Source organism: Thamnophis elegans, chromosome Z (genome assembly GCF_009769535.1).
Source record: "Thamnophis elegans isolate rThaEle1 chromosome Z, rThaEle1.pri, whole genome shotgun sequence".
Lineage (NCBI taxonomy): Eukaryota > Metazoa > Chordata > Lepidosauria > Squamata > Colubridae > Thamnophis > Thamnophis elegans.
In genome coordinates, this window is record NC_045558.1 from 79,342,527 (window position 1) to 79,357,982 (window position 15,456).

The following is a 15,456-nucleotide window of genomic DNA, read 5'->3' on the forward strand; positions in this document are numbered from 1 at the left end:
ATATAAACAGTCATATAAAGCATTTTAAACATGCATTAAATCTGTATCTCTATATCTAGATTATTATCAAAATATTCATTAAATTTCTTTTTATAGTTCTTTGCAATTGTCTCCTTTTGCAAAATAGATTCATTTAATCCCTATCTGTAACTCAAACTCTTTTTTTCTAAATGCCAAAAGAACAGATGTGATCAGAAAAAAGATTTAGAATTTTATTTCCAAGGTTTTTATAAATGCTTCTCATATCAATCCTTGAAAATGATTTATATGTTTCTGAAAAAAGTATATTCTCTAGCTGAGCCATTTCTTTGCCTGCACAAATCTATTAATGCTAAGTTGTCCATCGTCTCAAACAAAGGCTTTGGTAATTTACCCGGGGAGAATTTAATCCCTTTGATGGATGTTTTATCCAAAACTGGGGAACTCGCTCCATTCCAATTCCCCAGCATAATCCAATTGTCATGTGATAGCTAACATGCAAACTCTGAAGGTGGCTGCCTCCTCCTCATTTTCAACCTTGGAAAAGAGAGAGAAAGACAGTGGGAATCAACCAGCCCTGTGTAGCATTATGATCCTGAGGCTGAAGATGAAAGAAAGTAATCCAATCCATGGATAGCTGAACCAACAGAAGTTTATTTAGCATCCAGAATTAACAGAAGAATCAACAGAATTAAGCATTCCATGGATAGCAGAATAAACAGCAACTTATTAATCATGAGACATCATTTTTATAGCATTTGCAGCTTCTTAGTTCTCACCTACTTTACGTGTTATTACATTATTGGTTAACAAGTCACCAAGGTACAATAATTGGTTAGTCTATACTTAACAGCGCTGCACCCAGGTAAACCAGGGAGTGACCCAAACAATCTGAGAACATGTATGTTATTTTCCACTTTTAACGTCAATACTTTTTAATTATATCTTAATGTCAGTACTTTTTAACATATTGTAAAAACTAATGTGTATTGCTGGTCTTTGACCATAATAAAGATTTACTTATTTACATACATATGAAAAGGGCAGTAAATAAGATATTTGAAAATTTCAAATAAGATATTTGAAAATTTTACTTTTATCATCATTTGGCACATAAAAGTCCAACTACTATCGATTTTATTAAGTTCAATTTCTACTACTACAAACTACCGTATTCATCTAAAAAAATATCAGATCAGCTTCATACATAACATCTTTCTTCTCCAGTTTGTGTTCCATAAGATCCACTCAAACCTTCACCTGTTTGATATCTGCAGTCAACTGTTGTCTCTCCTTACAGAGTTCCTTTGAAAGTGCATGAAGTTTGGATTCAAGCTATGCTCAATTTGCCTGAATTAGTTCATATATTTTTGCTATTCATCCAAAAAGATCCTTAAGGATTCTGTATTTCTTCTCATTTTCTCCATTTTCTTACACATAAGCATCCTGTCAGAGTCTAGCTAAAGCTTGGATTTTACAGTTAAGAATTTTAGACTTGTAAATTTATAACATTAAATCCAATGGGTTAAATGATGCTACTGGATAATTAAAAAGGATTAGGAATATTTTTGGCTCTCTCATATGGTCAAACAACACCACTGTAATAATGAACTACAAAACAGAAAGTCTATGCTTTTTTGCTTAATAGCCAACACAGCTGGTCCAATCAGAAGTGAGTAAAATTGGAAAACTGTTTCTCCCTCTTCTCACAGCAAGATCAAATCACATTTTTTTAAAAATCTAAGTGAACTCCCCCCAATAGTAAATAGGTAAAAAAAATGACATCTATGAACTTGTAGCTCCAAATTTTAGTTATTTTAAGAGTGGGTTCACTTTGAATGAAAGATATTATTTCACTATAAACTCATAAATTAAGATTCACTGCCATCTCCTTCCTAAAGAAGGCTTCTGGGATGACAGTCAAAGAGGTGTTTTAGAAAAAAACTTTTTATTTGTATTCATTTCAAACTATATATGGTATTCATGGTATTGGACCTGGGTACTTGAGAGACCGCCTGCTGCCAATTACCTCCACCAGACCGATTAGATCCCACAGAGTAGGCCTCCTCCAAATTCCATCCGCCGGCCAGTGTCGACTGGCGACTACCCGGAGGAGGGCCTTCTCTGTGGCTGCTCCGACCCTCTGGAACGAACTCCCCGTGGAGATTCGCACCCTCACCACCCTCCAGGCCTTCTGCAAATCCCTTAAAACCTGGCTGTTCCGACAGGCCTGGGGCTAAATAACCGTTGCCCCTATCTCGAATGGTATGATTGTTGCGCTTTTTAAATTATGTATTGTTTTGTGTTAGTGTCAAACTGTCTGTATTCCCTTTCCCTTGCTCAAGTTGTGAGCCGCCCTGAGTCCCCCTCAGGGAAAAGGGCGGCATACAAATGAAATAAATGAAATGAAATGAAATGAAATATATATAAGCTTGTATTTGTGCTGATAAATAAATAAAGGGAGACTAGTATAGATCTATTTCAAGCTATTTAGCTCTCATCAGCTAGCCATACCCTTACTGGAATTCGAACCTGGGCTGTATTACATATTAGGCAGATGTGTTAACCACTAAGCCACAGGCTCTCCTCCTTTATCAGCTGAGCCAGGGAAATAGGTATGTAATTAGTGTCACAACCGCTGGTATGCCCAAATATGGGAGGAAGCTCACTGCTTCCATTCTCTGTCTATCGGCTCGTCACAAGAGACCATCCAGACAGAAACCCAATATTTTTAGTAAAAACCTAGCAGTATCCTGAAGGCGCCAAGCAATGTGAGCGCCTTTGCCCCTGGTTCCCATGGCTTGGTGCCTTCAGGATACTGCTAGGTTGGTGAGTAGTGCTGTGCCCAGTTGGGCGGCTGCTCTCTTGCGAGTAGGCTCCTGAAGAGCCCGGCACAGCCTCAGGGATGAACAATTGTGTTGTGCTGCTGCAGCAGAGCAACACAGCAGCCATGAGGTGACTATGCTCATGAGCAGCTGTCCAGCAAATCCCCTTTGCAGCTGGGCACAGTGGCATTAACTGACCTAGGGGTATCCTGAAAGTGCCAAGCTACGTGAGCACCTGTTATCCATCCCCAGCTTCCGCGGCTTGGTGCCTTCCGAATATCCCTAGGTCAGTGAACGGTGCTCTGCATGGCTGGAGAAGGGGGTTGCACGAGTAGCTATTCCACTCCCCGCTCACACCCCCCCCCAGTGGTGAGTGGTGTTCTGTCTCGCGGGGGGGGGAGTTGTTCAAGAGGCTTATTTTCGGGGGAGGGCTTATATTTTTGCCCACCCAAAAAAATATGGCCTTTCCTTATTTTCAGGGGAAACATGGTATGTATGTATGTGTGTTGAGCTTCATGTACCAAGAAAGAAGATTCAGACTGAATTCTATAAAGAAAGCTAATGGATTGTAGTATTAAATAACTATTCTTTATTTATACTTAGGAAAGTGCATATAACAAAGACTACATTAGAGTGCCTAAATGGTGACTATGAGGTGGAACCCGGATATGGCTATGAAAGGAATAGTTTCTTAAAGAAGCATAATATTGAAACCTTTTTCATTGTGCCATCTCATCGGAGAAAGGTTTGCACTTGATTTTTATTAATTATGTATTAGATTTTTTAATTGACACAGACTTAGATAATATTATAAATTAATAAACACATGATAAACTGATTGAATTGGAAATGTTGTTTCCGTTGAAATGCTATGTTCAAGAATGGAAATTTTCTGTGTTTTTACTATTCAACTTTTTTCCACAAGGAAAAAGGTTTTTACAAGGAAATTGTACAAAATGCGATTCCTTTTACATATTTTTTATGGATAAGAACAACTTCTTGTTTATGCTTTTTGTTTTATAGGTAATTCTCAACTTAACAACATTCATTTAGTGACAATTCAAAGTCATAATGGCATTGAAAAAAAAAAACAACCAATGACCATTTTATATGGTTATGTGATCAAAATTTAGATGTTTGGCAATTGGCATGTATTTAGGACAGTTGTTTTGTCCTGGGGACATCTAAACATTTTACAACCTACGACAAGCAAAGTCATATCTAGATTCACTTAACCTCCATATTACTAACTTAACAATTGCAATGATTCATTTAACAACTGAAAGTCATAAAGTGGAGCAAAATTTGCTTAATAACTGTCTTGCATAGCAACAGAAATTTTGGGCTCAATTGTGGTCAAAAATTGAGGACTATCTGTACTCCAATTCATTGTGTCCTTAAAATATTAAATCTACATTTCTTTCTTTCTTTATATAGTTATATTTCTAAAGTTTGTATTATGTGTATATTTTTCTGTTTTATCCTGTTCTTTTAAGATGCTTGATTTTAAGAATTAAAAATTCCAAAAGGAAGGGAAGGCATCGATTTTTGCATATGGTAATGGAGTGCAGAGGTTGCTAATAACTGAATTGTTAGTATCTAGTGGAAGTGTCTATGTGTTAACTTAGCAGATAATTGTGTAGATATGGAAACATTTAAATGCCATTTATGTAATGTATAACGTAAGTTTAGATCAAGTGTTAGAATGTTAGTGGAAGTGTTCTCTATGAATGACTGAGCTTCAAGCTACTAAATATATCCTGAAAAGAAGATTGCTGGTCAACAGAGGAAATTACCAGGTCTGGATTAATTATAATGTTGGAGAAAGAGGTTCTTAAAGAAACAATAACAACAAGGGCTAGATCTCAACCTAAGACTTTTAAAATGTAGGAATCTAGAGGAAATACAGAAACAAACCTCCCTTTTATTTTGTATTTCTGTATGCATCATGAATTTTTTACAGAGAATTCATGCAAAGACTAGTATAGTTTGCTGGCTTTCAACCTACTGCATTATATAAATTTAATGTGGCATGCAAATTCAGTAAAGTTTTGCTTTATTTTGAGGAAAAATGAAATATTTATGATATCTGGAACATTTTAAATTTTCTATTTTATAGGTGATTCTGTATTTTAAATTATGTATCCCTGCGTTTTATTGGTCTGAAACTATAAATAAATTATTGATTTATGGGATATTTTATTTACATTGTTTTAATAAATTATTATTTCTGTTGGTAGTTTAGTAAACTTAGTAAATTTTAAGAAGACTGCCTATATAATTATGTGTGTACATTATGCCTTGCAAACAAAAAGTACGATACACTTCACAATAAAATAAATAAATATGTTTGACATAATTCCAGACAGAAAGTTTCCATTATTCTTGTTTCTCCCGCCATACAGTTTCTAGAAAGAATATGAAACAATGGAAAAACTGGATTCTTCATAGGATTCTCTATTGGATTCCTGGCAATTGTACCATAAAAACCAAAAGTTCTTTTCTTTATTTAATGAAACAATTTTTTTCAGATTCATACCTATGGATATTTGAGATGGTGGTATAGCTTCCCTCTAGTGGATGTCATTTCACATGTAGAATCTATTGTCTATCATGATTATATAGTGCTTTTGAGGGAGAAACTGTCCTGCAGGAGGAAATAGTTACATTTTATGACAGAAAAGAGCTTGTTTGTTTGTTTTTTTCTTTCTTAAATTTATTTGCTGCTGTGAGGTTATTCCAGGTGATTTACAACAGTAAAAAATGGAGAATTGAAAATAAGTTTAAACACATCAAAGTAATGAAATAATAAATATGAATAACAAAATAAATGAGGAAGGTATAGTAATATGAGATTAAAAATTGGATGGGAGAAGCAAGGGACAGAAAGAGAGGTGGCCATACTGCTATTAATCTAATAGCCACCTCCAATATGATACTCCCCCACTAAAATATCTAGTAACTAAATAATAATGATAAACATAAACAAAGAATTACATTACTCTGGAAAATATTTTATATTTTTATCAACTTTATCAGTTATCCACAGACATAATTATAAAGAAGAAAAAAATCTAAATTAACTTTCTTTCCAACCTGTAATCTTAGTTTAAAAGTAGGCCCTACAATATTTTTCCTCAGTTACTCTTATCTCTCATAGCAGGGACTGGTAGGACAAAATTGGGAAACCCTTAGCAAGGGAAATAGGAGAGACAGGGAAATCTAAGGCATAAACCCATTCCTCCTAGAAAATTCTCCTCTTTAAACATTTTAGTTCTTTCCCCCTTCTATTAGGCCAACAGTATTTGAAACATTGAAAAAGTATTTAGAAAAAAATTATAGAAAGATCAATAAAAGTTCTAATGGTTAAATAAATACTGATATTGTTGTGATGAGAGACAGAGAGAAAGAAATTATACACAGGTCTGCAAAAAAAATTTTTTTGAGAGTTGTTTTGGTTATTCCATATAATCTTTATGTTTTTTAGAGTGCTGAATCCGAAAATGACCTCCATTTTGTCATAGGAAATCACGTTTCCTGACAATTTAGGTAACTATGTTAAATAAGGCAGTACCTCAAAATAAATGGAAATAGACTTATAAAATTAAAGTTTTATTACAATATTTTCATGAAATTCCTTTTTTGAACTGAAATGAGCTTACCTACACACACTAAATTCAATTCTTCTTCCTTGTGAGGCTCCTCTTGGTGCATTTACACTTGTGAGTAGCATCTGAAATGTCTCTCTGAAGCATCCAACAGTAGTCTGCCATATTGTAATGCTCCATTTTCCCTGGTATCTCCTCTCCATCTCTTTAATGTCTTGGTGGAATTGTTCACCTTGTTCCTCACTCACAGCTCCCAAATTTTCAGGAAAGTAGTCAAGGTGGGACTGGAGAAATGCACTTTCAAACTCATCAGGCAACCCAAAGCTTGAAATGCTTTCAGCATTCTTCCAACAATCTTTTTGTAGTGAGTATCTTTGTTATTACCTAAAAAATTCTGTACGACTTCTTTAAATGAAATCCACCCTTCTTTTTGAGATATTGACAAACTCTTGATCAACTATAAGCCTTCTAATGTCTGGTCCAACGAACGCACCTTCCTTCAATTTTGCCTCCGACAGGCATGGAAACTTGGTGACCAAGTATTTGAAGCAGTCTCCATCTCTTGGAAGTGATTTTACGAATTGCTTCATCAATCCCAATTTTATGTGGAGAGGTGGTAGAAGAACTTTATGAGAAGGTACCAAAGTTTCTTGGAGGACATATTTTTCACCGACTGTTAGCACCCTCAGCTGCCAATTCTTCTTGGTCCAGTGATTTTGTAAGTCTCAACTGTCCCATAGACACAGAAAACAAGGGTATTTGGTATACCCAGCTTGTTGCCCAAGCAGCATGCACAAGACCTTCAAGTCCCCACACACTTGCCAACCATGGTCTTCATATTTAAGTTTATGAAGAACCAATTCCAAGTTCTCATAGGTTTCCTTCAAGTGTACGGAATGTCCTACAGGTATGGAAGCGTAAAAATCGTTGTGGAGTAAAACTGCTTTGAGACTTCTTTTTGAAGAATCTATAAAAAGACGCCATTGCTCTGAATCATATTGGATTTTAAATTGGCCCATCAGACCTTCGACATCGATGCAATAAACCAACTTGTCTTCCTCAGCGAAGTAAGGAATGAACTCCTTTTCACAATGTCTGAACCAGATGACATTCCTGGCAACAATAAATTCCTGCTTTTCAGCCTTGATCCGAGTAACTCAGTGGCATCTTTGGGACGATTCAAGTCTCTTACCAAATCATTCATCTCCTCCTGAGAAAAAATTTTAGGTCTTGTATCATCTTCAAAGTCAGAACTTGATTCATCATCTGGTTCAAGTATGACTTCACCTTCATCGGAGCTAGGTATCTCTTCCAAGGTAGTAGGGGGCTTGGATACTGGTATATCTGTGCCATGGGGGATGGGACGAATTGCTGAGTGAAGATTGGGGTATGAAATGGAATGCTTCCATTTGGAATTAAACCCTTTCACATCGCATGAACAAAAGTAACAGTCATCACTATGGTTCTTTTGCTCTCGCCATATCATAGGAATCCCATAACGGAAAGTTTTTTTCTTACCCTTGAACCAGTTTGGGAGGTCCTCAGCACACCGTTTGCACATTTTATGAGGTGCCCAAACTTTATCTTGATCTCCAATTTTTAGTCCAAAGTATGCAAAGTATACTTTTTTCACAAAGTCTGTAATATTCTGCTGTTGCTTCAACACTGTATATTCACCACAGATGAAACAGAAACTTTCTGGAGAATTAATACACTTTCATGGAGCCATAACATAACAGTTGAAGAATGACGAGCTAACATGAATTGCGATGAAAAAGTATGAACAGCCTAGAACCAAGAACCTGATGATGATTTGTGCACAAGTGTGGCATGCAGGAGAAAGCAGCTCTGTTTCTGTACACGAGATGTCACAGTGCGGCCACGCCCCCTGCACTGACCGGAGATGCTGCTATCTTTCCTGTGTCTCCCTCCCACTGGATTCTTCAGGAAAGATTAACCCCTTCTACCATTAGAAGCACAGACTTAAAACTTGCTTAGCTTATGTATATATTGCTGACCATCAGATTTACAGTGCTATATTTTTTTTACATAACTCGGACAAACCCTTTAAGGTTTTTTTTGGCATTTTATATCTTAAATGCACTTATGTGAATTAATTAATAGTAATTGGGACTTTAAATTTGGTTAAAAACCCATAATATAAAAAAATACCATTTTTTTAAAAAAAAATGATAAATTTGAAGACAATTTTGCATGTTGTGGCAAATCATGACGTCTAGGAGTTTTTTCAATATTTTATTTGTTTTCAACACACCAAAATACATGGAAATTAGATGCAAATAATCAAACAGCTTTTTAGTCGCAGACCTGTGAATTATTATTGCAGTATTAGAAATGAATAATAAATTCCTTTAAAGAACAAATGTGGTTTAGCTCATTTTGTTTAAACTGTATAGATAAAATAAAACCATATAAATTTGAAACTCAGAAAAATAATCTTATAAAAATTTGTAGCTTTTTATTATAAAATATAATATTGATTGTAAATAAGTAAAATTATATATATTGACTATGCTTATATTTCTATTGAATTGTGAGGAATGCATCGTCTCATCTTTGCATAAAAGTAAACAGCAGCTTCCCTGTTATTGTGTCAGTAATTGATCTATCAAAGTGACAGATGTTACTGTACAGCTTGGCTAGCAGCATTAGATCTCTGGTATGCAACAGCGGAGTGTCTGCCAAGTTGGCAGGAAAAACACTTCACTGGTATATCAGCTGGTTTTTCCCTTGGGCCTGTAGATCAGTCACAGTGTCACTTGCTGGTGTATTCTAACTTATCTAGGCTTTTCATGCTTGTTGTGCACTTACATATGGATTGCTAAATCATCACAATTTCCAAAAGAAATGTGTTTGTATAGTCCTGTCCTATCCCCTTTGGGCATTGATTAAGATGGGAATTCTAAAAACCAAAGGAGCATTCTCATGAGTGACTGTGGGATAGGGATATTAGAGAAAACTGAATTGTTCTATTTATCTTAGTCCAAATGCTGTAGTCTTGATTTGTATATGAACATTTTTTGTTACTTTATTCTTATATGACTTCCCCATAGGCATCCAAATGCTGAGATATAATAACTTTTCTATATTCATTGTGCATAATTCTTTTTGATGAAGTAAGATTTTCTTCAGGAAGACACAAGAAGCAATAAAAATCACTGTTAACAGAAGATAAAAATGTTTTATTCAAAAGTAAAATATTTACTTTGGACTTAAAAATAAAAATGTCTAAAAATGTGAATTGACAATATATTCTACCATAATTTTATCAAATTTATTAATACAAGAGTACATGAAAGCTTTTTTCATCTACAGTTATACTTTTAAATAAAGATAACATTTAAAATATTCAAAACTTTTAAACATTTTATTAACCTGTCATCTTCCAAATTCCAAAGAGGCAGGAGGAAGTTTTGCAGGAAGCCTCAGCAATTGCAAGAGGGATTTTTATGAGATGGAAATCAAATTATCAATATATTCATTTAAAAATCATTCCTGGCAGGAACCAATGTAAGACAGAAACTAATCTATGCATTTCAAAATAATCAGGGTTAATTGTCTCTGGTTTGATGTAATAGGTACTAGTACTTTAGCATCTTCTTCATTGAATCTAAGGTAGGAACAAAATATTCCAACACATTCTGAAAATGAAAAAATGACAGCTTAAATCCTAGTCTAAGGATATATCTAAAGTTAGCCTAGTATTTATACTGTATTCACAGTATAAATACTAGGCTAAGATTAAACATCATGTACCATTCCATTTCTCACCATTGTGACATTAAACATCATGTACCCATTATGACTTTGGATTGTATTCTAAACTGCTATTTTTCTGTTGTCTACGAAAAGATGCAGATGGTGTAAAGTTGTGCTTTTAAAAACATAGGGAATAAGATAATGGTGGGGCATATTTATTTATCTGGACATTTAAATTCCATTTTTCTATCATTAAATAAATGAAGGTTGGTTACAGCAAATATATGCTTCAAAACAAATCAGCAATAGGAGGAGCCAACGTCGCGACGATACTTCATGCGGACTCGACAGTCCGAGTCCGCCGATGACACTTTTTGCCCCTGAATGGTCTGGTAGGACCTAAACCATCCCGAAGAGATGGTGACTAGGAAGACAAAACCTTGCTGGTCTCAGGGACACCACAAAGTCCTTGGTCGACCCAAGGAAAGCGCTTCCAACCGGCAGCAAACAGGCAGCTCACAGGCTGACATAGTCGGAGACGGCTCCGGAAGGAAAGAAGAAGTGAAAGTGTTCCATCTGGTGAAGTTTCTTTCTTTCACTTTTAGAAAATTGCCCTAAGAAATTTTTTTTCCTTTAAAGATATTAGTCCTTTAAGTAAAGCGGCGAATTTAATCCTTATTGGACTGTCTTAGAAAACTCTTTACTTTTGCTTGTAACGATCTTTTGTGGATTGAAGTGATTGTAACATTTCCTGTTTCTTCGCTTAAAGTGAATGGACTGATTTTTTCCTTATTTTTTACTACCTTAATTCTTTTGGCTCAAACTAAAAAAAATTATTTTAACAATTCCTCCTTTTATTTGTTATAAAAGCATATTAAAGATTTTATATATATATATATATATATATATATATATATATATATATATAACCATATATATATATATATATATATATATATATATATATATATATATATATATATATATATATATATATATATATATATATATATGGTATATATATAAAAAAAGCTGAATCTGCCAGTTGGAAGCCTGAGCCTGAAGTTTTTTTCTGAAACAATGTATCCTTTGTTCACTCCTACTTGACTTCACTGACTTTGCAAAGGAAGGGTTTGGAGCTTGTTTATAAAACCTGATAAAGACTCAAGGGCATGAACAGTGCTTTGCAGGTGTGTTTGGAAAATATTTTGGCAAAAGAAGGAAAAGGGAAGAAAAAGGCAAGAACTCTTCTACTTTGAAAACTACAAAAGAACTTATGCTTAAATATAGGTATATTCTCCAAGAAACTTTCTCTTTTTGACAGGCTAGAGTGGCAGAGATTATCAGATTCTTCCTTTTTCTTTTTCTTTACATCTCTTTTCTTTTGGAAAAATGGATCAATATTCAGATGAGAAAAACTTAAAAGTTCAAAATATCCTGGATGGACTTCAAAATATCTTAGAAGGATTTGAGAGATTTGGCAAGAACTGGGATAGACTATGGAGTATCACAGCAAAAGATGAAGGGGCTGGACCCCCCAAAATTAAAGGAGAGAATGAAAATACAGAAAACAAAATAAGATAAAAGATGAACTTACTAATGGAGCAAATGTGAGTGGAAGTGGAAAGAAGGGAAACTGGAAAAGTGACTGACAATTTGGAGCTTTACCCCAAACTTCAAGATCTAGGAGGAAAAATAAAGAGCGAAAAGGATGGAGCTAAGAAGACAAACCTATCCAGAAATAAGTTTGATAACCAAAGTTAAGCTTATGTTAAAAACAACTCCAGGGCAATAAAACTATATGAGAAATCTTCTAAGCTACAAAGTGTGGAGAGAAGTTCAAAGCTCTGGAAAGGAGCTGAAAAGATCGTTGCCACACCAGCAGCCGAGAGAGATAAGACCATTCCGCTACTGGAAAGACACTGGTTGATAATGTTAGTTGATGATAAAAAAACTAGCCAATTTTTGATGATTAATAAGTAGGGATTTTAGTATCTTGTAGACTGTTTTAGATTATCATTGAATGCTTATTCGTTAACATATAATTTACCATTATAATTAAATTATAACCTTAATTAAGATAAATAATTGGGCCATAAATTCTAAATTGAGATCTGGCGAAAAGACTTATAAATTTTACTAACAAACTTTTGTCTAGATCTTGTTATGAAGGTAAACTAATCTGGATCAGAAGAGAGGAGATGTGATACAAATAGTAAACAATTCATTTTTTCATTTTTTTAACTATTATAACAATAAGGAAATGTTAATGGATACTTTTGGTGATTATTAAGTAGAAATGTTAACATTTTTTTAGAGTGTTCTAGATTCTAAATGTTTAGTTTGTTAACATCTAATTATTCAAGATAATAACAATGAAATGATAACCTTAATTAGTAAAAGAAACTGGATATAAATTGCAATTTGGGGATTAGGGAAAAGACCTATAAATCTTATTAATAAATTTCTGTTGAGAGCTGGTTATAAAGGTATAATCTCCTTTGGGCCTGAACAGAGGAGAGGTGAGATAAATAGTAAACAATTTATAGTTAACTACAATAATAATAAGGAAATGTTAATAGATAATATTTAATGATATATGTGTGTTGTACTACTAAAAATAATTCAGACAAGCGCTAATTTGTGAGTTGGGGGGAAGGAGGGGGAGTATTAGATATACTACTAATTGATTCTTTTTTTAGAATATGTTATAAAGATGTAAAGTTATGGTAGACTCATTGAGATTCTGAAAGTATGCCAGTAGGTGGTTGTGTCTTTAAATATAAATGATTTTAGAAAAAAACAAGTTTAAGTAACTGTAATCAAATAAAGTGATAGTAAAATACATAAATTTTAAAATGTACAACTTAATTTGAATGAAGTATATGTAATGATTGTGGAAGAAACTCATGAAATGTATCTGTACCAATGGACATGCTTTCTACAAGATGTAATGAAAGATGATTCGTTTCTTTTCCTTTTTTTGTGTGTAATAAAAACAATAAAAATTGTTATAAAAAAACAAATCAGCAATAAATGTAGATCATGCAACAGGTTAATAAAATTAACCATCATGAAACAGGTTAATAAAAATCATATCAACATCAGTTAGCTAAAAATAAAGTCATTAATTTGTGCTAATACCGAACATTTTAATGTTATGCTTTAAAAACTGAAATGTAAGATATACAAACTACAATTTCTGCAAACAACATTGAGGAAAAAAATTAGTCTCAAACCCAAATTATTATGTCTCAAATTATTGAACCAGCAATTTATAGACAGGACAATCAAATCTAGGGAGGTTAGCGCAAAGATCAAAGATGTGATTTACTAAAATAATCAAGCCTATTGATTACTATCCCCTTCTCCTCTTTAATGTGGAGATGAATGATATGATAAAATGGGGGTGTTGGTTCTTACCTGATATGCCCCTTCTCTGGGCAGGTGGAGACAGTGGTCATGCATGGGTTAACTCAGTCAGTAACCAATAGAACTGAGTCTACCAAAGTGATGTCATCGGCTCTAAGGAGCATGCTCCCCGCTTTTCTTGACGAAGGAGATTAGTAGACTGTTGTGTGTGAATAATCGCTTTCTCTCCAGACTCAATATAATATGCTCCCCACACACCCATGTGATGTAGGCCAGAATTCCCGGGTGGGGATGACCGCTGTCTCCACCTGCCCAGAGAAGGGGCATATCAGGTAAAAACCAACACCCCATTCTCCTAAGTTGGCGGAGACAGCGATCATGCATGGGATGTACCAAAGCTGGCATGTCCTAGGAGGGCATGAGACTGGCCTAGGATCTGGAGGATGGAAGGACCTGCTGGAGCACTTGCCGTCCGAAAGCTGCATCGGCCAATGCATACTTATCTACCTTGTAATGTCTGATGAAGGAATTAGGGGTAGCCCAGGTCGCCGCCTTACAGATCTCCTCCACCGAGGCCTGCCACGCCCATGCCACTGACATGGCTGTGCTGTGCGTGGAATGAGCTGTAATGTTGGGTGGAGGAGGAAGATGATGCGAGATGTAAAATTGAGCAACAGCCGATCTGATCCACCGTCTGATCATGGAAGAAGAGGCTTTAAGGTCCTTGTTGGTCAGATGAAAGGAGACAAAGAGGACTTCGCTGCGTCTGAAGGCAGCCATCTTGGTGATATAAGTTTTAAGAGCACGCCTGACATCTAGCTTGTGCCATTTGCGCTCCAGACTGTGAGATGGAGCCGGGCAGAAATTTGGAAGGGTGAGATCCAGGGAACAATGGAAAGCTGAATTCACCTTCGGGACAAAGGTAGGGTCGATGTGAAGAACCACACCATCTGGGTGGAAGACACACAGTTCAGCCCGGATGGACAGGGCCGCCAACTCTGATACCCTCCATGCTGATGTTATGGCCACCAGAAAGGCAGTCTTGAGGGTGAGGTGGTGCAGAGTTGCTGCCCTGAGGGGTTCAAAGGGCGGTTCTGTAAGGAAGTTGAGGACTTTGGTCAGATCCCAAGAAGGGAATTGGTGCATGACAGGAGGACAGATATTGGATGCCCCTTTGAAGAATCTGCGGATGTGAGGGTGCAAGGAGAGGGTTCATCCCTGTGGAGAGAGAGGACTGAGGAGAGAGCTGCCACCTGTCTCTGCAAACTATTCAGAGAGAGTCCCCTATCAAGACCCTGCTGCAAGAATTCAAGAAGATGGGGAACTGCAGCTTTCAAAGGATCCTCCCCTTGCCCCAGGCACCACGATACGAAGGTCTGCCAGGTAGATTCGTATATCCTATTGGTAGCGGGTGGCGTGCAGCTTGAATGGTATGGATCACAATCTCGGAAAGGTTATCTGCCCTCAGGACCGCCCGCTCAGCCTCCAAGTGGTTAGGCGTAGCCAGTGTAGCCAGTGTAGCCAGTGGGTGGTGAATGGAGCCCTGATGGAGGAGGGATGGAATCATTGGCAGGAGCCACTGAAGTTCCACTGAAAGATTGATCAGGTCCGCGTACCATGGTTGGCATGACAATTGGGGGCGACTAGGATGAGCTCGGCCTCTTCCTCCAGCATTTTCCAAATCACCCTCTGTATCAGGGGGAATGGAGGGAAGGCGTACAGGAGACCACGAGGCCATCTGCACCTGAGAGCGTCCGTTCCTTCCGTGCTTGGTGTCATGTATCGAGACAGGTACCTTGGCAGCTGGTTGTTGGCAGATGTTGCAAAGAGGTCCAAGGCTGGAGTCCCGTACCTGGCCAACAGCTGATGAAATATGTGGTGATTCAAGCTCCACTCTGCTGGGTCGATCGTTGTGCGGTTCAGCCAGTCTGCTGCGGTGTTGTCCAACCCCG

General features: G+C 36.4%; 1 protein-coding gene across 1 annotated transcript in view; it reads left to right on the forward strand.

The window, feature by feature from the left end:
• ADCY1 (adenylate cyclase 1) overlaps positions 1 to 15,456 on the forward strand; it is a 287,098-nt gene that overhangs the window by 183,251 nt on the left and 88,391 nt on the right. The window contains exon 7 of the mRNA XM_032234747.1: positions 3,408 to 3,549. Within this exon, the coding sequence (XP_032090638.1) occupies positions 3,408 to 3,549 (142 nt within the window). The remainder of the gene's footprint in view (positions 1 to 3,407; positions 3,550 to 15,456) is intronic.